We start from the raw sequence: 26962 nt of genomic DNA on the forward strand, positions 1-26962 counted from the left end.
GAGAATCCGGGTCCATGGACGCCTCAGACTCATTACTCAGAGTCATGATCGCTTCGAGCCCCTGGGGAGGGTGAGCGAGAAGTGGAGCTACTCGAGACTGAATGGCGTGGTGAATGCTCAGGAGAGGTAGTGCGGATCCGTTTTTTGGATGTCCGAACCTCCTTCGGGTGAGAGCGGCCCCTGCTGGCCGATGATTCCCCTGTTAAAGAGGGGTCTCTTAACCCAGGGAAACGAACGCCCCACTCCCCAGAGGGGTCGTGAAGGGATTCAATCTCTTTGGCTAGAGAAGCCATGGATTGAGACAGTGACGCGGCCCACTCAGGGGGGCTAGATACACTGGGGTCGGTAGCGGCAGAGGGCTCTTGGGCACATTGGGCATCACAGGCAGGGCAGAGGGGAGAGCTTTGAGGCCGAGGGAGAGGAGCCTGGCGGGTGGTACATGCAGAGAAATAGGTTGTATGTACCTTAGTGGACTTTTTACCCCTTGACTGGGACATGTTGTACCCCAATGTAATGAAAAAACTGCTAGTGGAAGCTGAGGGGTAACGCTGCAGGGAAGCAGTTAATGCCGTTACCTTACCCGGTCCTGTGCCTTGCAATTGGATAGGTGGCGCTGAGTGGGAAAAAACCTCCGTGGAGAAAGGGAAGCCGGCCGGCGCTGCATGCTGCAGAAGGAAGATGGCTGCCGAGAGTCTGTGGGTAGTTTCGCAGGGAGCGAGAAGTGCCAGAAGCGTGGGCGGAGCCGCAGAAATGATGTGTGAGGTGGGCTGAGCCCACCGGAGTGCGGTCTACACAAGGCTGAAGCCGGGGACTACATTTCTGTTCTCGGCAGGCGCGCACCCGCGGACCGCAGGGAAAAGAATCGCGGCGCTAAGGGGAGAATCCTGCCGCTATGGAGCCCTCCAAAAACATGTGACCACCAGAAAAAACTGACCCCTGGTGAACTTATCCCAAAATGAAGGTGCCCGGGGTAAATAGGACGGTGCAGGGTTGGGGGAGCCTCCATCCACCATCCCCAAAAAAGGGGGGTGGAGAGGAACCGTCCGCCTCCTTCCATCATCCGCTCTTTTTCAGTGGTGATGCAGTGGGGGCTGCACGGATGCCACAGAGGAAGAGTGCCTCTGAACAGCCGAGGGTGAGACCTGGTGGGCAGGGCAGATGTCCGGCAAAAAAGGCCTGGCTGCAGAAGAGGATACTGGAGGTAACACACCAGTGCTCGTCTATAAAGTAGGGGGGAGATCGGTGCCCTTGAAGGGGCCCGTCGCCCAAAAGGTCAGCTCAGGCAGTGGCATCCCACATCACAGGAGAGGATGCGGAGAGGTAAAAACTCCCGTACTCGCCTGTTGTTGTTTCGGGGAGATCGGAACCTTGAAAGGTTCCGTCGCCCCTTCGTCTAGAAAAGAAGTTTTAAAATCCAGTGTGCCTCCTACGGACACTAAGCTTGAACTGGGTCTCTGGAAGCCAGCATGAGGGTGTATACTGCAGGGGAGGAGCTAACTTTTTTTTTGTCTCAACTTAGTGTCAGCCTCCTAGTGACAGCAGCACAACACCCATGGTCCTGTGTCCCCCAATGTGGCGAAGGAGAAATAAGATTACTAGCTGCATCGTCCCTCTATCACAACACCGCAATAATAATAATAATAGTCTTTATATAGCGCCAACATATTCCGCAGCGCTTTACAGTTTAACAGTTTCAAACACAACAGTCATGAGTAACAATGTTAACAATACAATAATTAAAGCAAAATAGGACGATCCTGCTCAGGACGATCCTGCTCGTGAGAGCTTACAATCTACAATGAGGTGAGGGAGATACAAAGTACAGGTGTGTATATACAATGATGGTCCAGCCATCTTGAGGGAGTGGGGGATAGAGATAATGAATGGGTTACACACTTAAGGTACCTTCACACATAAAGATATCGTTAACGATATCGTTGCAACGTCACGCTTTTGGTGACGTAAGCAACGATCCCGCTAACGATCTCGTTATGTGTGACAGCGACCAACGATCAGGCCCCTGCTGGGAGATCGTTGGTCGTACGGAATGATCAGGACCTTTTTTTGGTCGCTGATCACCCGCTGTCATCGCTGGATCGGCATGTGTGACGCCGATCCAGCGATATGTTCATTTGTAACCAGGGTAAACATCGGGTGTTTACCCTGGTTACCCGGAGACTTCGGCATCGTTGAAGACAGTTTCAACGATGCCGAAGTCGTTCCCCTGATCGTTGGTCGCTGGAGAGAGCTGTCTGTGTGACAGCTCCCCAGCGACCACACAACGACTTACCAACGATCACGGCCAGGTCGTATCGCTGGTCGTGATCATTGGTAAGTCGTTTAGTGTAACGGTACCTTTACACATAAAATGACTTTGATAAGGGAACAAGATAGGCCGCTCTGAACAAATGTGTTTTGAGGGAGCACCTAAAACTGAGCAAATTGTGGATGGTTTTAATTTCCAGGGGATTGGCGCAGCGCGGAAGAAGTCTTGGAGTCGGGAGTGGGAGGTATGGATTAGTGCAGAAGTTAGTTGAAAGTCGTTAGTCGAATTGAGGGAGGAGATTAGTGATGAGCGAATATACTCGTTACTCGAGATTTCTCGAGCATGCTCGGGGGTCCTCCGAGTATTTTTTAGTGCTTGGAGATTTAGTTTTCATCGCCGCAGCTGAATGATTTACATCTGTTAGCCAGCATAAGTACATGTGGGGGTTGCATGGTTGCTAGGTAATCCCCACATGTAATCAAGCAGGCTAAGGCTACTTTCACACTAGCGTTAACTGCAATACGTCGCAAATGCGTCGTTTTGCCGAAAATACGCATCCAGCAAAAGTTCTTGCTGGATACGTTTTTTCGTCATAGACTAACATTAGCGACGCATTTGCGACGCATTGCCAAACGTTGCGTCCGTTTTGCGACGCTTGGGCGTGTGGTAGCGGACCGTCGGGAGAAAAAAACGTTACATGTAACGTTTTTTGCTCCCGACGGTCCGCTTTTTCCGACCGCGCATGCGCGGCCGGAACTCCGCCCCCACCTCCCCGCACCTCACAATGGGGCAGCGGATGCGTGGGAGCGGCGGAGACCACGCTAGCGTCGGGAACGTCGGCCCGACGCACAGCGACGGGTTGTTCCCGACGCTAGTGTGAAAGTAGCCTAAGAGATGTAAATCATCCAGCTGAGGTGAGGAAAACTAAGGCTATGTGCACACGTAGGGAGGGTCCTCTGCGGGTTCTCCCGCAGCGGATTTGATAAATCTGCAGGGCAAAACCACTGCGGTTATCCCTGCAGATTTATCACGGTTTGTCTTGCGGTTTCCGCTGCGGGTTTACTCCTACTATTGATGCTGCATATGCAGCAATATGCAGCATGAATAGTAATGTTAAAAATAATAAAAAAAATGGTTATATACTCACCCTCTGACGTCCCGATCTCCTCGGCGCTGCACGCGGCGGTCCGGTTCCAAAGATGCTGTGCAAGAAGGACCTTCGTGACGTCACGGTCATGTGACCGCGACGTCATCGCAGGTCCTGCTCGCACAGCAACCCTGCGACCGGATGGCCGCGTGAAGGGCTGAGAGGTGAGTATATCATTTTTTCTTTTCTTTTTTGTTTTTTACACAAATATGGTTCCCAGGGCCTGGAGGAGAGTCTCCTCTCCTCCACCCCGGGTACCATCTGCACATGATCCGCTTACTTCCCGCATCGTGGGCACAGCCCCATGCGGGAAGTAAGCGGATCAATGCTTTCCTATGTGTGCAGAATCACCGCGATTCTGCACAAAAGAAGTGACATGCTGCGGAATGTAAACCGCTGCGTTTCTGCGTGGTTTTTCCCGCAGCATGTGCACAGCGGATTGCGATTTCCATAGGTTTACATGTAACTGTAAACGCAATGGAAACTGCTGCGGACCCGCTCCATCAAAATCGCTGCGGTTACGCGGTAAAAACCGCAACGTGTGCACATAGCCTATATCTCCGAGCACTAAAAAATACTCAGAACCCCCGAGTGTGCTCAAGAAATCTTGAGTAACGAGTATATTCGCTCATCACTAGAGGAGATGTAAGGGGGTGCTGCACTGTGGAGAGCTTTGTGGGCGAGAACAAGTACTTTGAATTGGATCCTGTAGTGAATGGGCGGCTAGTGTAACGACTGGCGAAGAGCGGATAAGTCCGAGTAACGATTAGCTAGATAAATGACCCTGGCTGCTACATTAAGGATGGACTGGAGAGGGGAAAGTCGAGTGAGGGGGAGGCAAATTAATAGAGAATTACAGTAGTCCAGGCGGGAGTGGATCCTGGTGACAGTGAGGGTTTTAGTTGTTTCCATGGTGAGAGAAGGGCGTGGCACTTAGACCAATCTACCACACAATGAACAATACAAATGATGGCATTTTTCACCTTGAGTGAATCTATAAGGTCCTCCACAAGGAAGAGCCTCACGATGTACTTCAGGGCGCTGTTCACACAGGATGCATTATAGTTAGCACTTGGCAGCCCGCCATAGGGCGTCATTAATAGGCTGAGAACCAAATGCTCTGCATTCCCTGTGTGAACATTGCCACATACAGATTATATTTTTTCTGCATTGGTGTGCCACACGGCCAATCCCTGATTGAAGGCTGGCTGTTTCATTTGGTATTATTGCACCTGTGCAGTTGCCATTTTACTTGGGTCCGCTGCACCCTGTCAGTGCAATTGTATTGAGGCCCATTTAGACAGGTAAGCATCTCTGCCTGTTTTTGGTTTTTGTCTTGAATATTGGAGGATTTTTTTCCTCTTTTTGTGGTTTTCATGTAAGAGTAGGACTGGCAAACGTAAGGACCCTTGACACGGGTTGCCAGCTTACATATTATGGCCAGAATATCAACCAATACCTTACATATATTGATATGTTTTTTTGCACGTTATATTTTTTTTTTTCAGGGTGCAGTTGGGCCCAAATGGTTCTGTACACTGTGGCCTCTGTTCACACAGGATGCATTATAGCTAGCACTGGGCAGCCTGCCATAGGGCGTCATTAATAGGCTGAGAACCAGATGCTCTGCATTCCCTGTGTGAACATTGCCACATACAGAGTATATTTTTTTGCATTGGTGTAACACACGGCCAATCCCTGATTGAAGGCTGGCTGTTTCATTTGGTATTGCACCTGTGCAGTTGCCATTTTACTTGGGTCCCCTGCACCCTGGTAGTGCAATTGTATTGAGGCCCATTTAGACAGGTAAGCATCTTTGCCTGTTTTTGGTTTTTATGTAGCATTACAGTAGTCCAGGCGGGAGTGGATCAGGGTGACAGTGAGGGTTTTTGTCGTTTCCATGGTGAGAGAAGGGCGTGGCACTTAGACCAATCTACACACAATGAACAATACAAATGATGGCATTTTTCACCTTGAGCGAATCTATAAGGTCCTCCACAAGGAAGAGCCTCACGATGTACTTCAGGGCGCTGTTGACGTGAGCAAGAGATGCATTAGCTTTTTTCTGAAGGCTTTCCGAAGACAATGTGATATCCTTGTCGAGCAGAGATCTGTGAAATTAAGCAATATATTTGCCATTAATTATTGATCTTTTACTGTTTGGAAGGGTGGAAATGTAATTAACCCACAAATTAAAAAAAAAATTACACAACATTGTTTGCTTGGAGAATGGCTCTAATGTCTTCTCAGCAGAAATTATAATTCTCAAATGCAGCTCCAGTTAATAAGTAATGATCTATTGCATGTGCTGCATCTGGCTTTATCCCACGGTCACCCTCCAGGTTCATTTGTCTGATGCAAATATGGAAATACGCAAATACGGAAAGGGCATTTAAGGGCTGAACAGGACCATGCTTTCCCCAGTGACATCGGCACATGGCCTAAGGTTTCATTAGCAGGCTGTGTAGCAAAATATTGATCGCTGGGGCAATTTTCCTTTTGAAGAGTTTTCTCGTTGAGACTATCCCAAGAGAATCAGCTATTCAGCAGACAGGAAAAGAGCAGACTGTAGAGCGGGTGCTCCTGCTGAAGATGATGGGACAACCTTTTTAAATTAAGCAATGGTTGTGTATAAACCGGCTGAAAATTCAACAAATCCCTGCGTTTCCACACACCTGGCTGTCCCGGACAAGGCAGGGGCCACCAGAACTTACCGTAACCAATCATGTATTTTAAGTACATGTAAACCACACCAAGGGCCTAGTGGTGTACGAGCTCAATAGAAAGACTACAAGCCCCTACACCACACTTTCTTTTTTGCACCCCTACACTACAAAGTGCACTCCGAAGCAGGGGTATGGGAGTAAATGGCAGCCAGACCTTTCTGACATCAGCTTATCAATCCTGCAAACAAAAGGATGGGGTATGTGAAGATCCAATTTCTTCCCACAACACCTTCCCCGACACATGCCGTCGGGGTCTGGACATCAGATGGTTGACCGGCAAAATCAGAAATAGGAGTACTTCAGTCAACACCAAGCAGAATTGTAAAAGCCAGCTCGAAGCTTTAGTACAGACTTTAAATCAGGATGACTGCAAAATAATTATGTTACTACACTGATGTAACCTGCAAAAAAGTTTTTGTATCTTTAAAAAGAAGCAGAACCTAAAATTTAAAGAGAACTATGTCAGGTGATTCAGGCCTGAAGTGGCACAACCGCAGTCAGGTATATTATTCCGAAGATCCCGCTCATCCCAGCACCTCTGCAGGCGACTGCCAGGTGTCTACCCATGAACACATGAGGGAGAGACCTGTCAATCACCAGCAGCCTGCTGGGAAGAGTTAGCCGGGGGTGGAGGTAGACTCTTCTCGTCTCCGACCGTGGTCAACTGAATGGATCTCTGAAGTATACATTTTGACAGGCTGGAGCGTTTTAAAGAATAGACCTGTCTGCAATGGTGCAGCCTGGCTCTGCTTCATGCTTCCCACTGTTTGGGCAGCATGAATTGCCAGACAGGATCCCTTTAAACTGGAAAAAACGGATCAAATGAATCACGTTACATTACAGATCCAGAGACACCATTCAATTTAAGTTACCATTATGTAAAAGTTTTATAGTGCTGAACAAGGCATCGAGCACACAGGACTGCAAGAATGAAATGAATATGTACTGTTCCAATCATACCTCGGTAAAACACTAAATAATTATCAATTCTAAAAAAAATCAAGGGAATCAGAAAAACAAAAAGGTTCTTGCATCAAAAATTGCTGTCATTCCCATAGCACCTAATCCAGGTTACATTTCGCTTTCCTAGTTCTCATATATAAGGGTTACTCTCAAAGGGGTTGTCCACTTCAACATCTGATTGGTGGGGGTCCCAGGTACCCAAAAGCATCCACTACAAGCCATCAATGTCATGGTCGTGGACAACTCCTTTAATTTCACAGCCTAAAATAACACTGTACTTATTGTTAAAAGCATTTAGTATTGGATTCATAGGGTCACTCAAAAACATGACAACAAAACTTGACAAAAGAACAAAGGATAAAAAAAAAAAAAAGTCTCTTACTTGAAAGGATGTCCTTCATCAGACTTCTGGACGGCTTGCATAACAGACTTATAGATGCGGAAGCTAATAGTGACGGTCAGCAGGGATAGAATCAGATAGGAAATAACACTAATGATGCTGAAGGCTGCGAGCGACAAGAGCAGAACCATCGTCCCTCCGAAGACCATTCCAGATTTCTTCACATCCCTCCAGAAAAGCAAGTCATGAACTAAGAATAAAGAAATTGAGAACATTATCTCAAAGGAAACCCTGTGCACATCATGAAATTCAGCAGTGTTAGGTGTAGCTATGATAGTACTGCTTTGTGAACATTAATAAATCAAAATTAAGATTTTTAGAAAAAAAAAATAAGGGTTTATGTAGCATAAGGCTTTTTTCAGATGGCTGCACTGCAGGCACGGATTAGCAGTAAACAGTCTTACACTGCAAGATAATCACGGACGAGTGTTAAAAAAACGCTCATTTCACAATTTTCTTGCCAAGTAAACAAGCAGCAATCGCCTGTTCATTGGGTGAAATGATCTTTTGTGCACTGCAAAAAAAAATAAAAAATCGATCTCAGCAGTGCCTCATCCTGTGTAACCAGGATTTGTGCTGTTGAGAACTGTGGAAGCTCATGTGCAGTGAGAGATCTAGTGCAGATCAGTGTGCATCTTTCTTCCTGTGTAAACAGGCATTTAAATGACCGCCAATTGGTAACAGTTAACCACTCAGCGGTCATACAGTGCAGCCAGTCGCTCCATATACACAGACCCTTACGCTGTGTGCACAGGCCAGCATTAATGTAGAATTCCATGGCAGAAATTTGTGCACTTCGCTTAAGTCAGTATTGTATCACACAGTCTGTCCAAACTACGCTTCCGTGATGAGTATTTGGTGCATTTTTTGTTGTGTACTTTCATGTACCGTACAAAAAAAAATGCAACATATCACAATTTCATAAAAAAAATAAAAAACTAGAACATTGGGCTAACGATTTATTTATTTTTTTTAAACAGTGTTGAAATTGACGTGTGGTTTTTAAAACCCAGTATCAAATTTATCTTGCAGTAAATATTTACGTTTCTAGGAATTTTTTTTTGCATTATATGCAGAAAATTTGCAGGTAAAAAAAACCGAAACTGTATTTTTAGTCCGTGATGTAACTGAATTTGTATAGAAAGTTTTATTAAAGCTAAGTTACTGAGCGAAAGGGAAGTCTCCAAAATGAAGCAGCTTTATTTAAAACAGGGCACCAAAAAGGGACATAAGCTGCACCTGGAAAAATGCGCTAAAAACGCATGTAAAAAAAATAGAAGATAAAAATTATAATAATAAAAAAAAACAAAGAAAAACAAAAACAACGCTCAAATAACTTGGCAAATTATGCACATTTTTGGCAGCATTTCTGCACCAATCACAAATGCGCCAAATACTCTTTATGGGAACATAACTTTAAGATGAATTTATACTGAACGATTATCGGGAACAGGCGATGCGGGGAACATTCTTTCCGGATAATCGTGCAGTGTGAACAGGTTGCCTATCACCTGACGAATGAGCAAAATACTCGCTCGTCAAATTAAATGGTCTTTGGGAGGAGTTAAAAAAAATAAATAAATAAAATAAAATAATAGTTCCTGGCAGCAGCTTAAGACAGCGTCTGGTAAGTATAATACTAGTGGCAGGGAACTTTGATTAGTAGCACCACTCCAGCGTTGGAATAAAAAAACAAAAACAAACAAGCAACCGCTGGAGTGGAGCTTTAACGCGGCCTCGGTTATGAGTCCAATGTATCGTTTGAACCTTCTCATTGGCCAACTGAAAGATCGGCTTTACTCTAACATGTCTGGAACATCTAAAGGAGCGTGCAATTTCTGTACGCAGTGTTGAAACAGATGACTCCTATACCTTTTGGCCCCCAAAAAAAAATACTATTTGGGTGAAGAAAAAAAAAATATAAAGCACATGCCGTTTTTGCTTTGACATTAAGTATTTACAAAGCTCTGCCAGTATGGAGGAATTTAGTATATTAGGTTTTCAGACCATGAAATAATGAAATGAAATATGGAATGTGCGAATAGAGAGGGCAATTTAGCACCACTGCTCTGTTGGTGAAAAGAGATGAGCAGAGTAATGAAGAGTTAGCGGTGGTTAATGTATACAAAATCAATAATTTATATGAATATATGGACATTTACAATGCATTACTGAAAAGTGGCAGATTCCTCACTTTTTAGAGGCCTGTAATGACCATTTTTCTTCCTGCCTGCAGGCTTTCTGTAAACCTTTCACCACCCCCATAAAACCGCTCTACATCAATATTTCAATCTGATCCTGAAGAAAACCCAACAGGTTACATCTTGAGGATTTCTAATAGACATATTTGTACTTATTGATTTAGTGAACCTAATGGAAGCACCCAAGGAAATCCTCAATACATGATATGAGGACTGCACGGTAAAGAGAAGACATGAATGAGAGGGGAGGAGGGGGATGCAGCTGCTTATACTGACAGAAGTGGGAGCAAAAGTGGTGGAAACATGGATTTGGCTCAGTGTGCAGAGCGAAGCATTAGCCTCATTAAGAATATTCACTGGCACAAAGCTTAAAGAAAACAAAAAGAAATCCAACATAAGACATATCTGGCAACAGTTAAGACATAGCATTCTTCTACTAAACATTAAAGAATTATTCCTACCTTCATAAATGGGTATTGTCAGACAGTGCCGGTAAATACAAGCAATTACTCAATTTACTGCTTATTAAAATTTTCATCCGTTTTTAAGAAACTCTTTACAGCTTGTTACCTTAGAGACCGACCACCACAGCTAGACAGCAGAACATGCGCGGTGCTCAAGCTCTTCTCTTGTAAATGTACTATTTTGACCGCTGGAGTGCACAGTTACCTCCTAATCCTGGCCAGCTTCAAAGCAAAGTTTACACGCTAGAGAGCAGCGGTGGTCGGTCTCTTAGGCAACGAGTTTGTAAACAAAAGAAAACTGTTCATATTTGAAGAACACCTGAAAATTTTAATAAGCAGTAAATTACAAAAGTGCTAGTTTTTCTTCCACACACTATCCGACAATATCCATTTATGAAGATGGGAATAACTTTCAGAGATCATTCAGATGCCAGTTTTTCATGGATAGAACTTGGACCTATAATAGCCTTTGTAGATGTTCACAACTGTTTATTGTTGCATATTAAGTGGTCTGCACCAAAACATGGAAAACATCACCTTTTTTGATCCAAGTCACGGATCAAACGTGACAATACAAGTCTATGGGTAAGTAAAAAAAATAAATAAATAATAAAATATCAGACGGCAATATCATCTATTGTAGTTCATAGCATTTGGGTGCTGTCTAAGCCTGTATCACATAGAAAACAGGACTAGAACTAAATGCAAAGTTAACGTGCTTGTCATTTATTCCACTATTTTGCAGATTTTTTTAATTAAGTTGGACATTATTGTAAATCTTTACATGGATATCCTTCAACTCAGAAAATGCAATTCTTGCGATTATCCACCTCCTCAAGCGCCAAGGCCATCCTGCTGTGACAAGGCTGAACGCTGATCGTTCGGCTTCCTAGTTCCCCCTTGTGGAAACTACCGGTATGTAGGTGATAGGGGGTTTTATCACCAGTCTTCAGGAGTGCACCTGTTTCCCGAGTAATCGGTGCACTGCTGATTGTGTGACTATTTGGATCAGCAGCATTGTTGCACCACTTTGCTCTCTGATGCCTGTAAGCACGGCCAGTTTTGCATTTGCAGCATCAATAGCAGCACATGGGAGCGAATACTGGCCGTATCCAGCGATCTCGCCAGCATCAGATCAGAGCTTACAAGCTCTTTAGAAAAGAGGTTATAAGTGCTGCGCTCCTTGCCTAGGAAAATAGCCACTGCTGGCAGACAACAGACATCTTGCAATTTTTCACACTGTTTTAATATTAGATTCATACTACCGTATTTTTTTCCCTTTTACTTAATGCTTTTTAGGGTGAGCAGTGATCATCACCTATAGTTGATGGAGGATACTGCGATTAAATATAATCAATCTGGAGAAGTTACCCGTGTAATCCGGTCTGGTATGACAATAAGACTGCTGAAAATCTGGCAGTACAGAGTAGGAAGTGGGAGTCTAGTATTAGGTCTAGTGGCCAGTGTAAAGATTGCAAGATATGTTTTTGTTTGTTTTTTTTTAAATATAGATATACCGTATTTAAAATGGAAAAAAATAAAATGAAAATACATAAAAAAAAGTTTGGTTATTTACTACTGCACAACCATTTTAACATAAAACCGGATTTAAACAATAGGTCATTTTCTGATGACAGTCCCTTTAATTACATTTTCTGTGACCCTCTAGAAAGAATCCTTTAGGTCATTAAAAAGGTTTACTTTAAACAATATGGAAACATTTCTGGAGCATCAATGGTAGATGCTTTAACTGAATGGAGTTTAAAACCAAACCATAAACAAAGCAATTACCCTTAGCACTCAATAAATCATAGTCAGTATTGATAATATATATAAGTGTAGATGTGGAAGCGTGACCTAACAGAGCTGTCAGCTATGGAAATACATTCCAAATAGCAAAATAACTTCGGGAGGTTGTCCGGTCCAAATCAATAAGTCTGCAGTCACGCTGTGTGTCTGTAGACTTATGAATCCCCCCCAGTGTACGGGATTCACTGAATTCTGTGCCGGAACCAGAGGATAAGTATGAATGCCAGAGGGCACGGCCTCACTTCAACACACTCGACGGCTGCGTTACTAGACAGGGCGGAACCTCACTCCATACAAGTGTACGTGTACTCCGCTTTGGCCGGGAATATATATAACACATACATACCCATTGGTCCCGGCTCAAACTGGCGAACCCCTGCAGATTTATCAATTTGGACCGGACAACCCCTTTCATAGTAAATGGACTTGCATTTATTGTAAGCCTTGTGTACATATGGAGGTCTTGATAAAAGGAGTTATCTGGTATTTTGCTTATTTTTTCTCAATGGGGCTAATAATTTACAGGCAGGTAGTCAACTACCTGCCTGTTCTGCCCGCTGCCGGTCACGGACTGCTCCTAACTGATATTCTGCTGCATCATTTGACTTTACCTCAACAGAGAAGCTCTTCTTCTTTCGATAAGCTTTGTCAATGGCACAAAATGCTAATTAAAAACCAGCTGCCTGCAGTTAAGCAGCATGACATTGGCGCCTCATTGACAGAGCAGAAGAGAAGAAGCTGCTCTGTCTAAAGAAGTCATGGAATTGCCGGCAGGAGCGATCTGTGACAGTCTCCGGGCAGAACAGGTAGGTAGTTAGCAACAACCTGCCTGAAAGTTCTTAGCCCCATGTGGAAAAATAAGCAAAGTCCCACATAATCCCTTCACACTATGTGGTTCTAGGTAACGTAACAAATCATTCATCAAAGGATTAAAACATTTCAATACTTAAAAACAAACAAACAATCTTGCAGTACGGATCCCAGGGACTGAACTACCATCACAACCAAGCCAATCAAGCTACAAGAAACAAAACCCTTGTACACCAAATCTATAGTGTTTAAAAAAATAAATAAAACATTTTTTAGAATGACAAAAAGCAGCTCAGCAGCATGTAAAATGCTAAAAAGGATAGGCTATTCTCAGGCTGTTTTAGCAAAGAACTAGGAATACATGTTTACTGGCTATGTCATCCATTGTACAGTAAACATCCAGGACTCTAGCAATATATTATTCACACTAGGACTGAACAAGATGAAGCACAAAACGCGTTTAAATGCAGCACTGCACTTACAATTTTTGCCAGTTTTTTTTTTTACTGTTTTTTTTTTATTAAAATATGTTTTGGTTACGCATCCTTCTTTCAGATCAGTGAGGTCCGCCTCCATTAACCTTACAAAAAAAAAAATGGTCTGAATAGCACAGGTCAGCGGGCAGAAGAGCTGAGCCTCTGCCTTAGGGCCCCTTTCCACTTGCGAGAAACACGTCCGTGTCTCGCATGTGGAAACCAAGCTCTGGCGCCGGCACTTTGGAGCGGAGCTGTGCAGCTCCATGTGTTCCTATGCGGCCGCACGCTCCGCTCCCAAGTGCCGGCACCAGAGCTTGGTTTCTACATGCGAGACACGGACGTGTTTCTCGCAAGTGGAAAGGGGCCCTTAGCTGGGTAGTGCGCATCAGAGAAGCGATCGCTGGAGTCCTCAGGACGTCAAAAGGAAGCATTAAGGCTATGTGCACACGTTCAGGACTTTGTGTTTTTTCGCTATAAAAATGTGATAAAACCGCAAAAAAACGCATACGTTAAGCATCCAATTATTAGAATGCAAACTGCAATTTTTGTGCACATGTTGCGTTTTTTTTCACGGCAGAATCGCATTCCGGAAAAAAAAAAACGCAGCATGTTCATTCCTTGTGCGGAATCGTGGGGATTCCGCACAAATAGGAATGCATTGATCCGCTTACTTTAAGCATGTGGCTTTGCCCACCATACGGGAAATAAGCGGATCATGTGCGGTTGGTACCCAGGGTGGAGGAGAGGAGACTCTCCTCTAGACCCTGGGAACCATATAAATTGATTAAAAAAAAGAAAAAAAAGAATTAATAAATCATGATATTCTCACCTTCCGGCGTCCCTCGCAGCGTTCCCGCTTCTCGCGATGCTTCCGTTCCCAGTGATGCTTTGTGGCAATGACCTGTGATGACGTGGGTCTCACGAGACCGCTATGTCATCTGAGGTCATTGCCGCTAGGCATTATTGGGAAAGGGAGCATCGCGAGGAGCGGGAAGACTGCCGGGGACGCCGGAAGGTGAGAATATCACGATTATTTTTAACATTAGATCTTTTTACTATTGATGCTGCATAGGCAGCCTCAATAGTAAAAAGTTGGTCACACTTGTCAAACACTATGTTTGACAAGTGTAAAAAACCTGTCAATCAGTTTTCCAAGCGATGTTACAAATCGCTTGTAAAACGCTAGCATTCTGCAAGCTAATTACGCTTGTAAAATGCTAGGGTTTAGCGGGAAAACGCATGCCAATTCCGCATGCGATTTACCCGTGGCACAGTTGCAGAATTGTCGCGGAAATTTCCGCGGCAGTTCTGGACGTGTGCACATAGCCTAAAAAAACAAAACCAAAAAAACTTTTAACCTCAATATCAAATGGTTTCTGAAAGATAAGATTGTCCATTACTTGAATAGATGCTAAACACAGCACTATCAAGGAATGCAGGACTTTTAGTATGGTCAAATAAATGAGTAAACAGAGCAACTAAAGGTACCGTCACATTAAGCGACGCTGCAGCGATATAGACAACGATGCCGATCGCAGCAGCGTCGCTGTTTCGTCGTTGTGTGGTCGCTGGAGAGCTGTCACACAGACAGCTCTCCAGCGACCAATGATGCCGAAGTCCCCGGGTAACCAGGGTAAACATCGGGTTACTAAGCGCAGGGCCGCGCTTAGTAACCCGATATTTACCCTGGTTACCATTGTAAATGTAAAAAAAAAAAAAAAAACACTACATACTTACATTCCGGTGTCTGTCGCGTTCCCCGACGTCCGCTTCCCTGCACTGTGTAAGCGCCGGCAGTAAAGCAGAGCGGTGACGTCACCGCTGTGCTCTGCTTTACGGCCGGCCGGCGCTGACACAGTGCAGGGAAGCGGACGCCGGGGGACGCGACAGACACCGGAATGTAAGTATGTAGTGGGGGTTTTTTTACATTTACAATGGTAACCAGGGTAAATATCGGGTTACTAAGCACGGCCCTGCGCTTAGTAACCCAATGTTTACCCTGGTTACCAGTGAAGACATCGCTGAATCGGCGTCACACACGCCGACTCAGCGATGTCAGCGGGTGAGCCAGCGACGAAATAAGGTGCTGGCCTTCTAGCTCCGACCAACGATGTCACAGCAGGATCCTGATCGCTGCTGCGTGTCAAACACAACGATATCGCTATCCAGGACGCTGCAACGTCACGGATCGCTATCGTTATCGTTGTTAAGTTGTTCAGTGTGAAGGTACCTTAATCAACTTTCTGGAAGGTCCATCTGCATCTAAATACTATATATGCACACACACACCAGAGGCCATAATAGATTGTGCTCCCCACCCCATTCTTCAGAGGAATCCCTTGGGTTTTATTTGCATAGACAGAGCACAGTGAGGAAGACTAAATCCAAAAAATACAGCAAAAATAAATATCCCAGCTATTCATCCTAAACCTATGTTCACATGTTGTGTTTTTGGTGCGTTACCTAGTTTCTCACTGGGCACATTTTTGGGACTTCACAAACATGAGCTTTTTAAGTCTCCCAAAAAGAAGAAGAAAAAAAATATATTTTGTTTAGATATTAACATTTTTTTTGCCTTTTTTCATGGTGCATGGGGCTTAATTTTTAATGTCATCTTTTTATTTTGCTGCTACTGGGGGAAAATATTAAGAAAAAAATACATGTGATTTTTTTTTTTTTTTTTTTGGCCTCGAAAGACTGCTGAAAACATTTTATAAATTTTATGTCGTATTCACTTTTCAGTAATTATTTTTATATATTGAACATCCTTTTTTCACTGAGGTTGGGGTCAGAAACAGAAAAATCAGACTGGCAGTCTTAACGTTTATTAATTTTTTTTTTTTTTTTTCTTTTGCACACTGTACCCCCCATAAGGCATGATAAGACCTTTGGCAGGGGCATCTGAACATAATACTTTTTGTTTTATTGCCGATTTCCCCTGTAATTTTTGCTGGTATATTAATTCCAGTTGCAGGACAAAATCAGTCTCTTCTCTGCACAGAAAAGCAGACTTGGTTTCTAGGAACCAGCTCTTATTCTCTCCCAACACCAATAGATCACATGATCTCTGGGTCTGGAGGAGGAAGCAAGGTCTGTGCTCCTGAATCTGTATACACAGCAGTTGATCAGCACTGTCTATACAGCAAAATCAAGAAGGTAGGCATGATAATTAGTGATGAGCGAGTATACTCGTTGCTCGGATTTTCCCGAGCACGCACAGGTGATCTCCGAGTATTTATGACTGCTCGGAGATTTAGTTTTTCATCACCTCAGCTGCATGATTTACGGCTGCTAGACAGGTTGAATACATGTGGGGTTCCCTAGCAACCAGGCAACCCCCACATGTACTCAGCCTGGCTAGAAGCCGTAAATCATGCAGCTGCATCAACAAAAACTAAATCTCTAAGTTACAAATACTCGGAGACCACCCGAGCGTGCTCGGGAAAACCAGAGCAACGAGTATACTCACTCATCACTAATGATAATAAATCATGTCTGCCTTCTCTGTAGGGAGTCTGGCTGTGCAGCTGATCTACATTTCTCTAAACTCACTGCAGAGTACAACAGGGACTGCCTGGACATTTAAAGACTCTGGGCGGTCCTAAAGTACAGTAGCACCATCAAGTTTTTTGTGCTAAATGTGTTTATGTTTTTCCCCTAAATATCAAAATCCATTATTAAAAATAAAACTTGCAATTTCTACATTTTTAAGGCTTTTTCTGTTTCAGGAAACAACACATGTATATTAGCCATAATGGTCAGACTCTGACCCCATCTTTTAAATTGAAACATCTTATGAGCATGTGCAAAGATCATTGTGATGGGAGGGAGAGCAGGGTCAGCTGTAACCGTCTATAATAATTATGGATCTCTTGCACATGCTCATTAAACACTTCAATACAAAAGATATAGTCAGGATCTGACCACCCTGGCAATGTACATGTGTAATGTTGGACATTGACCAAATGTTTGTAAATTCAAAACAAAAACCCGATTTAATCAGTAGCTCATTTTCTGATGATGGCTTCACTTTAACACCTTAAAATCTGTCAGACTACTGGGTATTGTGGGTTTTATATTGCTTTAAAGGGCACCTGTCACCCCGTTTTTTCCGTATGAGATAAAAATACTGTTAAATAGGGCCTGAGCTGTGCATTACAACAGTGTATTTTGTGGACCCCGATTCCCCACCTATGCTGCCAAAATACGTTACCAAAGTAGCCGTTTTCGCCTGTCAATCAGGCTGGTCTGGTTAAAAGGGCGTGGTATCTTCCCCCAGATCTTGCTTAGTTTTCCGTTGGTGGCGTAGTGGTTTGCGCATGCCCAAGGTCCCGAATCCACTGCACAGGGGAGTGAAAAGAGCGCGATGTGTTCTATTTCCCTGTTGATCGGTGGGGGCGGCCATCTTCCTTTGGCCGCGCGTGCGCAGATGGAGCGCTCTGCTGCCCGCGGCTTTAGGAAAATGGCCGCGGGTGCGCAGATGGAGATCGCGGCGGCCATTTTCCTGAAGCCGAGATGCGAATTCTGCTTCAGGAAAATGGCCGCCGCGATCTCCATCTGCGCACGCGCGACATCCCGCGGCCATTTTCCTGAAGCCGCGGCCAGCAGAGCGCTCCATCTGCGCACGCGCGGCCAAAGGAAGATGGCCGCCCCCACCGATCAACAGGGAAATAACGCACATCGCGCTCTTTTCACTCCCCTGTGCAGTGGATTCGGGACCTTGGGCATGCGCAAACCACTACGCCACCAACGGAAAACTAAGCAAGATCTGGGGGAAGACACCACGCCCTTTTGACTAGACCAGCCTGATTGACAGGCGAAAACGGCTACTTTGGTAACGTATTTTGGCAGCATAGGTGGGGAATCGGGGTCCACAAAATACACTGTTGTAATGCACAGCTCAGGCCCTATTTAACAGTATTTTTATCTCATATGGAAAAAACGGGGTGACAGGTGCCCTTTAAGTAAACTACATAACACTCAGTGACATTGAAAATAGGGGCAGCGATCCTACAGCTTACATGTATAATAGTGACTATAGATAACACTACATAACTCAGGTAGGAATTTTAAGAATTTCACGAACCTGTCCACAAAACAAACCAGCTATTTAAGGTAGGAAACAAAAAAAGGGGTGGGGGTGCCCAGTACTTTAATATTGATGGTCTACCAATGGGCTAAGCCTTCTATATAAGATTGCACGGGTTACGAGACCCGGCCAACCTGCTAATTAGCGGATCATGATGCTGGACAGATGTGATCAGTTGTGGAGCTGAACAGAACAGATCCATCAACTGTATAGTGGCCGGGTATTGTACATCTGCCCCTAATTGAATGAATAGGTTTGGATTTACAATACCTTGTTGCAGCCACTGTACAGTTGATGGAGTTGTGCCGTTCTGATCCTCAACTGATAACATATGGTCGGTGACGACACTGGGAACAGTTGATTGGCAGGGGTGCCCCATCGATCTTATATTGATGACCTATCCTACATAAATAGGACATCAATGTAAAAAGTACTTGACAACCCCTTTAAGGAATTTTGTGTTTTAGATGCAATTTTCTTTTACAGAAAGCCTGAGAGAATGAGAAATAAGTATGTAATATATATTCATATATACATACATACAATTAAATGCACAGTAGATTAGGAGAAGTACACAGGAAGGATACATACATGCCAATTCAAACTTACATAAAAGGTACAAGAAGCAGGTAAAGGTAAAAATTGGATAGCCGTGCATGGCAGCAATGTGTACAGAGAGGGCAGATTGCTTTGCTAAGAGCAAGTTGCACATGCGGTGAGTCAAAGATGTGCCGCTGGGCATCTATGAGGCGTATCTGCAATGGGTATTAAGACATCTAGCGCATGCCAGTGGTTCATGGCTCATGCCAATTGTGCATGCCAACAACAGATGACTGGGCATGAACGGTGTAAGTCAAAAATGTGAGGATCATGCCAACGGTGCATTGGATAACAATTCTTCTTTACCTTTGATAGTTGTAATGCCAATAGTAGATTCGAGGTGGAGTTCTTGATCTAGTCTTTTCTGAAAGCTGGAAACATGAGGAGACAGGATTTCTGGAGATGACTCGCGACTTTCCAAGTTCCAGTCTTGCTCCCCAGCAGCCAATGCTTTAAGTGCTTCAATTGTCAAACTTTCCTGCACTTTGTCTTCTATGGGCTCAGACTGGTGTGCTGTTCCTGAATGAGGGTCATTAAAACACGTTTCTGCCAGGTCAACAAAACCTTCACTATGTGGGGAGTCTGGGGTCTTAGAAATAGCGCTGCTGGGCTTCTCAGAAACACTGCTGGTTAAAGATAATGTTTTGGAATTGATGATCACATTCTCAGATTTTGTTAGGTCTTCTCTTCTAAGTCCGTTCCCATGTTGTGCCTCACCAAGTTCAACCCAGCCATCCTCGGCATGTTCCCTTTGATCTGTCACTGAAGCTTTTACTCTCCATCCGGCATCTATAACTGTGTCGTCAGACTCTCCAGAGCTATCCAGGTCTTCCTCTACATCTGGCCACCGAAGATCAGTTTTTGAATCGTAAGACCCATCTTCATTTTTTACAGTACCGAGATCTTCACATGTGTCCACCTTGTGTTCCACACAGCTATCATTTTTTGATGCTTTGCAAATTTTTTCTATGCCCTCGTGCAAAAATGTAATCCGATGGTCGGATGCCTTAATAGGCGCTTCAACAGTACCCAAATGTCCAGACTCAAAGTCCTCTGGCCTGTGTGTTATGACATTCTGCATGCAAGACTTCCTAATAAATTGTTCGTTATCAGAAAAACCTGGGTTTCTGTACCCAGCTAAGAATGGTTCGGCATCAGGAGACTGGTCATAGAAGGGCCTTTGGGCAGAAACTTGTGAAAGTCCATGGCTAATAGCTTTGTCTTCACAGTCCTTGAACTCAAAGCCTGAGCTGTTGGCAATCATTTCAAAAGGAGACCCAGGAGATTCTGGACTCGGGAGCTTAGGATGAAGTTCTGGAGAGAAGGGTGTCAGAGAAAAGTCTGTAAAGCGTCCAACTAACATATATGTCCTTTTTATGACAAGGCAATGACTTTCACAATGGACTCAATGACAGAGCAATTAAAGAATGTGGTCAGAACGGTACAAGAGAGCAGGAGCTAAAATGCTACATTTAATTGGCCCCAGTGGTTCTCGTTGTTGATCATAAACAGTTTTAATATCCGAGTGGGTCATACAGAACTTCTTTGGATCATTTAAAGGGAACCCGTGACCAGGTTTGGCCGATACGAGTTATGGCCACTACCTTTCAGGGCTTATCTATAGCATTCTATAATGCTGTGTATAAGCCCCCAACTCGACCTGGAAGAGAAGAAAAATAACTTTTATTACTTACCTGTGGGATGTTCCGGTCCAAGGGGTGTTGCTCTTCTTGGTCCGGCGCCTTCCATCTTCTTGCAATGCTCCCCTCCTTGGTTCGCTCTGACCTTTCCCGGCACCTGCGAACTTCAGTACTTTGCTCTGCCCTCAACAGGACAGATACGTACGGCTGCGCAGGAGCGCGATGCTGAGCAGACTGTGGATGATGCAGGGACGCGCCATTCACGCGAACCAAGAAGGAGGATGGCATCGCAAGAAGATGGGAGGCACAGGACCAAGAAAAGAGACACCCCTCGGACCGCCTCGCAGGTGAGTAGAATAAAAGTTATTTTTCTTTTCTTCCAGGTCTGTTTGGGGGCAGATATACAGGAGATCGTAACTCGTGTCTGCCAATCCTGGTGACAGGTTCCCTTTATTTCCAACATCGCTATGTAACTAAACTCAGATGGAGAAAGGCAGAGTTTAGCACAACTGATGACATTAGGATACATTATCAGTAGGTTAACCTGTAAGCTGGCCACATACGTTAAGATATTTAGGGCCAGATTCATTGAGGCTTTGATGTCAGAAAACTATTATAAAACACTTTGGGGTGGGGAAACATTCTACATTTTTATGCAATGTGGAGTTGAGCAATACTTTTGGTGATTTCACACCAGATTGAAGTAGCTCCAAAAACAAATGGAGCTGGAGCAGGATGGAGTGTGGCTACATCCACCCATCCAATTCATCAAAAGTGCTGGCGTTTCTTACTCTAGTGATGCTACTCCAGTTACTAACTGGAGTATCCATTCTGGCAAAGTGTATGCAATGATTTAATTAAGTGGTGTGAGCCTCCTAATGAATTTGGCTGATCTCTTTCAAGGTCTTCATTGAAACTGGTGTGAACACCAGTCTTAATGGATTGGCCCCTATGTGTATGAGCCCACTGATTTTAATCAAGTCTCTCCCTTTGCGGCAGATGTCGAGAAAATTAGGATTGGGCATGTTGAATTTCATCTGCATTATCAAGGGACAGCAGGAATCTTGTAGCGGCTATGATACACAACATATAGTCAACTGACCAAATGACAAATTCAGCTATGCCACATTTTTATACAAAATGTGCAGGTATCCTTCAGAGAAAGACCCTCAGCCACCACGATGCATCGGCATGAGGTTTTCTTTTTTTTAAGAGGATTCATTCCTTAGAATGGGCAAGTTTAGTATGCCAATCTGACCATAGTAAGACATCTGTCTTCTTTTTGCTGACCATGGCTCCAAAAGGACCGTAGATTATAATGCATAATTATGCACGAAGATGGCAGAAACAGGATTGTGAATGAAGCCAGTAGTACGGATACAAAAAGTATCACAGAAAAACAAATAAAAGATCCATATTTTCCACTGGATTGAAGTGCTGCCTCAGTTTGTTAATAAAGGATTAACAAATGGCTGCACAGTCATTTTTCTTACAAATGATCACAGGAAGATCGGCTCTGTATAACCCGCTCAGATCCAACTAAATAGAAAAAAAACTGCCAATGCAATCCACTGCGTCAAGGTGCAAAAGGTTGACAAACTTTTCGAGATCTACACAGAGGTTACACATTGTTTAAAACTTATGTAAATTTATTTTTTATAAAGTATCATAGAATATATCTAAAAAATCCTAAAGTTATTGTTATACTAAATCTAAAAAGCAATACAATGTAGGAAAACAAACAATGGACTACTACTCTGTATAAACAGGGCTTCTCAAGTTTTTTTTCTACTGGGGCCCCAGGGCTTTATCAGATGCAACCAGCAACATGATCTCTACACTCTGTGCTCTCACCCCAGCAATTCATCAAACTAGTCGGAGGAACAGTTTAACACCATTTTGAATTGCAAATTTTACTGTTTCGACCTTCCAAACTTCATAGTGCACCCAATGCTGATTAGCCAGCAGACATCGGCTATTCTTCTATTTAAAGTGAACCCAACATCAAATATGTAGTCATTAAACCACCCTCATAAATTTCATTCTAGAAGAAGTCCTTGTGTTTAAATCGTGCAATACTACTGCACTCCACTCAATCTCACCATTTGGGTGATGGAAGGGGCTTCAGTAGGGGCTAGGCATGGTCTTGCAATTGTCGCGCCCATTCAGCCTTGATCAACATCCCGCCTAGTGTGTAAATTCTTCGCTAGCTGTGCCGAGTCTGACTTCAGTTAACAGAGTAGACATGCTAAAAAAGGAAGCCATGACTAGTCCCCACTGCAGCTCCGCCCAGATGACTAGTGAGAGCTGGACTAGTAAAATATTTAAAGAGAATCTGACACCTGATACATGCAGTTCACAGATGTGACAGCATATATCAGGCTCTGACTGTACTATCTCAGCCATGTATCTTTGACTATGAAATGCTGCGGCATCATAGGGCTTTCTGAGCATTAGAGCTGGCTGCCAGTCAGTGTCAAGCAGTGACTGAAGCCGCACCGGTCCATGACTGAAAGCCAGACACTGTCAAGGGGGAATAAAGTAAAATTTCCTCCTGGCAGCGGGACTCTCAGTACTGACGCCAGTCAGCTTCAGAATGCCATTAACCTGCAGATTAACCCCATATCTGTATGTAAATAACAGGTTTTTTTTCCATGACAGGTTCTCTTTAAACATTTTTTCTCTCTTTTTAAAGGGAACCCGTCACCACCCCCAGGCGTTTTTAGCTAAAAGTCACCTTGTGCAGCAGTAATGCTGCATTCTGACAAGGTGGCTCTTTTAGTTCTGGGTGCTGTAACTGCAGAAATAATCAGTTTTGTAATTTGTCCTAAATACCTTTCTTCAGTCCTGGAGGCCGGCCTTTCCCCCCTGCTGCAGACGCCACACAGCCGTCACTCACATCTTCTTGGCGCCGCCTCCTCCTCGGCGCTGTTTTGAAATGAGCCGGCACCTGCGCTCTTTTCTCCTGCCTTGAGCAGACGCAGTGAGCGCTGCCCGTCTGTCCTCATATGCAGCCCAGCTGACTGCGCCTGCGTGACCATCCTGCCTGTGAATCCCAGCCCCGCAATGTGAATAAATCGGAAAACACTGCGGGGCTGGGATTCACAGGCAGGGCGGCCGCACAGGCGCAGTCAGCTGGGCTGCATATGAGGACAGACGGGCAGCGCTCACTGCGCCTGCCCAAGGCAGGAGAAAAGAGCGCAGGCGCCGGCTCATTTCAAAACAGCGGTGAGGAGGAGGCGGCGCCCGGTGCCAAGAAGACTTGAGTGACGGCTGTGTGGCGTCTGAAGCAGGGGGGGAAAGGCATGCCTCCTTGACTGAAGAAAAGGTATTTAGGACAAACTACAAAACTGATTATTTCTGCAGTTACAGCACCCAGAACTAAAAGAGCCACCTTGTCAGAATGCAGCATTACTGCTGCATAAGGTGGCTCTTTTAGTTAAAAACGCCGGGGGGGGGAACAGGTTCCCTTTAAGAACTCGGTTTTAGAGTTTAATTCCAGGAGCTAAAAATCTGTCTAGTTCATGTGATAGAGGCACAAGTACTCGATTTGTGAGTCTTTGCATCAGAGCTTTAACAGGTCAGGTCACACAAGTAGGGCTACCATATAATCAGGACCTCTTTAGCCCCTGGTTGTAAACACAGGTTTCTATTGAATGATAGCAAGCAGAGATCTTGAAAAACAAGAGTGACTGGTCGGGTAGGTATTTTGCAAAATTGGACAACTTTTCACTATACAAAGAATACCATTTATTAGTGGAAAAGGAACAAACCCTTTTAACCTATCTTCAGGCGGCAATTTGGATAAACGGTACAGTGAATCAGATATATTGCTTGCAGGTGTCAAGAAAAGTGGGGTTTGTTTTCTCCTCTGTATTGTTTTAGTACCATAAGCTGATAACCTCACATCTTTCTACAACAAAAGTAAAAGTTCAGCGATTTCCAAAAATTTACAAGAGAAAAAAAAAAAAAAAAAAAGCATTTCAGCAATAAAATGTGATTTTTTAGAGGGCACAATTTCTCCTTACTGAATGTGCCAGTTACTACAAATAGTTTTACAGGCTAAGCAATGCTCTCTGTTGGAGGTAGCCATCTAATAAATCAATGCCCAACCATTTAAAAGGAAACAGTCCATAGGATCGACCCTTGTTAGCCGTCTATATGGGCATGAAGATCATAAAAAGTTGAATAAAACAATGCCTTGATATCTGTGATCTGGTGTCTTATTCCGGAGAAATCCACGTTTTTGTTAATATTTAAATGAGATGTTAAGATCTATGGGCCGGACACAGATCTCCCTGAGACTCATCCAATCTTATTTTAAATGAAAATAGGTGCTACCAGTGTGAGACATGTAATGACTAATCAATCTAATCACACTGAGCAGAACTGATCTTTGCCTCATTACAAACACATCCCCCGCTGTAGCTCTCCTCTCAGTGTTGTCAGCTCTGCTGCAGAGCTGTGCATGATTTCAACACACAAATCTTCAACCTCCATGTTACAGGCAGTCAGTGTGGGTGTAGGGGGGTACATATAAGCTGACAGCACAAGGACAGCTGCAGATGTGTTTGTAATAAAAAAACAAAACAAAAACAAAATACCTTCTGTAAGTAAAATGTAATAGCACATATAAATGACATTGGGTACTGCGTAAGCACTATTTTGGCTTTTATGCTTTTTAAATCAAAAACATTGCTTACTACTGTACCATATGTTATTTAGATTTACTATTACATTTTACTTACAACAGGTATTTGCTCATTTTGTTTCAATCTTAGGTTTTGTCTGTTAAATAGCCAAGGTGAACATACTCCTATGTTTCATGCATACCAACTTAAATTCTGGCTCATTTTTTTGAATTTTTGTTTGTTCAACTCTGCTGTACTGTGTTAGTTGTAATCACACACAACACTGCAGTGAGGTCAGTCAGTTATTACACGTTTCACACTGGTAACAGCCCCTTTCATTTAGAATTGGCTCTGGAGGCAGATTCTCATAGAAATCTGTGACCGGCCCATAGATCTTAACTAATTTACATATTAAGAACAACATGGTTATCGCTGGAATAAGAAATTGGTTTGCATATATTAAGGTATTTTATTCAGTTTTTCACTGATTGGCTGGAGCGGTTACGCATCAACCAGGCAAGAAGAAAACGAGGAGACATTCAGGGTACCCTGACAACAGGAAGAGGTCTCCAAAGGAGGGTATTTATGTTATTTTTAATACAAAATAGCATACTTGGCCTACACAGTAATTAATGGAAATGTTTGGGAAAATGCTTTTGAACACCGAGATACAAGCAAATTATGGCTAACATACCGTAAGTAAGAAAATAAGTGACACAAATCTGAATGGTTTCATGGGAAGGTGGTAGTGGTGAAGGGAGGAGAGGTGTGAAAATTGTGCTAAGTAAACTATGCAAAAAGAGAAAAGGGGGCAGTTGATATGTTTAGGAGACAAATGTACAAATTAATGAGCTTACAATGCATGTCACTAGCTCGTCTTAAGGTACCTTCACACGAAACGACTTTACAACGAGAACGACAACGATCCGTGACGTTGCAGCGTCCTGGATAGCGATCTCGTTGTGTTTGACACGCAGCAGCGATCTGGATCCTGCTGTGATATCGCTGGTCGGAGCTAGAAGTCCAGAACTTTATTTGGTCGTCAGATCGGCGTGTATCGTCGTGTTTGACAGCAAAAGCAACGATGCCAGCAATGTTAAACATGGAGCTAACGACCTGTGAGAACGATAAGTGCGTCACCGCTACGTCACAGGATCGCTCCTGCGTCGTTCTGGAGCTGCTGTGTTTGACATCTCTACAGCGATGTAAACAGCGACGCTGCAGCGATCAGATCGTTGTCGTTCTCGTTGTAGAGTCGTTTCGTGTGAAGGTACCTTAACTCCAGGTTCTGAATGTGACCTTGCACACGTCTGCTGTATATTACAAAGAAGGTTCAGTTTTACAATATCGCATCCCTTGGGTTATTTCAGCTAGCTATAGTCTTCCTCCTAAACCTGTAGGCTATAATGCCAGTAACACTTTTCTCCTTGCAGCAGAGATGATTTTTTTTGTCACTGCAGCCTTTTGTGTAACCATTTTCAAGGCTGTAAAAAGTGCCTCCAGTTCAGCTTATCCTCCCTCTGTTTATCCAGGAGTCAAACCTTCCAAACCCCCCCCCCCCCCCCCCCCCATGAGAACAAAAGTCATTTTTTTCTCATCCTAGGCTATAGAAGAGACCTGGTGACAGATTCCCTTCAAGTGTCATGAGCCGAAAAGTACTACACCATTTCTGTGAATCACTTTTCGTTGGTGAAAGAATAACTCCATTAGCACTTACAGTCCATTATTGTAACTGCTGCA

General features: G+C 43.9%; 1 protein-coding gene across 2 annotated transcripts in view; it reads right to left on the reverse strand.

Annotated features, from left to right (window-relative positions):
• The window catches only part of RTN3 (reticulon 3), a 67653-nt gene that overhangs the window by 9316 nt on the left and 31375 nt on the right, over positions 1-26962 (reverse strand). The window contains exons 3-5 of one of the 2 annotated variants that reach the window (XM_077287662.1): positions 19258-20265; positions 7485-7692; positions 5386-5524 (exon numbers count right to left, since the gene is read on the reverse strand). In XM_077287662.1, the coding sequence (XP_077143777.1) occupies positions 5386-5524; positions 7485-7692; positions 19258-20265 (1355 nt within the window). The remainder of the gene's footprint in view (positions 1-5385; positions 5525-7484; positions 7693-19257; positions 20266-26962) is intronic. The other variant, XM_077287663.1, reaches the window with a different exon arrangement.

The sequence above is a fragment of the Ranitomeya variabilis genome, chromosome 2 (assembly GCF_051348905.1).
Source record: "Ranitomeya variabilis isolate aRanVar5 chromosome 2, aRanVar5.hap1, whole genome shotgun sequence".
In the NCBI taxonomy this organism is placed as follows: domain Eukaryota; kingdom Metazoa; phylum Chordata; class Amphibia; order Anura; family Dendrobatidae; genus Ranitomeya; species Ranitomeya variabilis.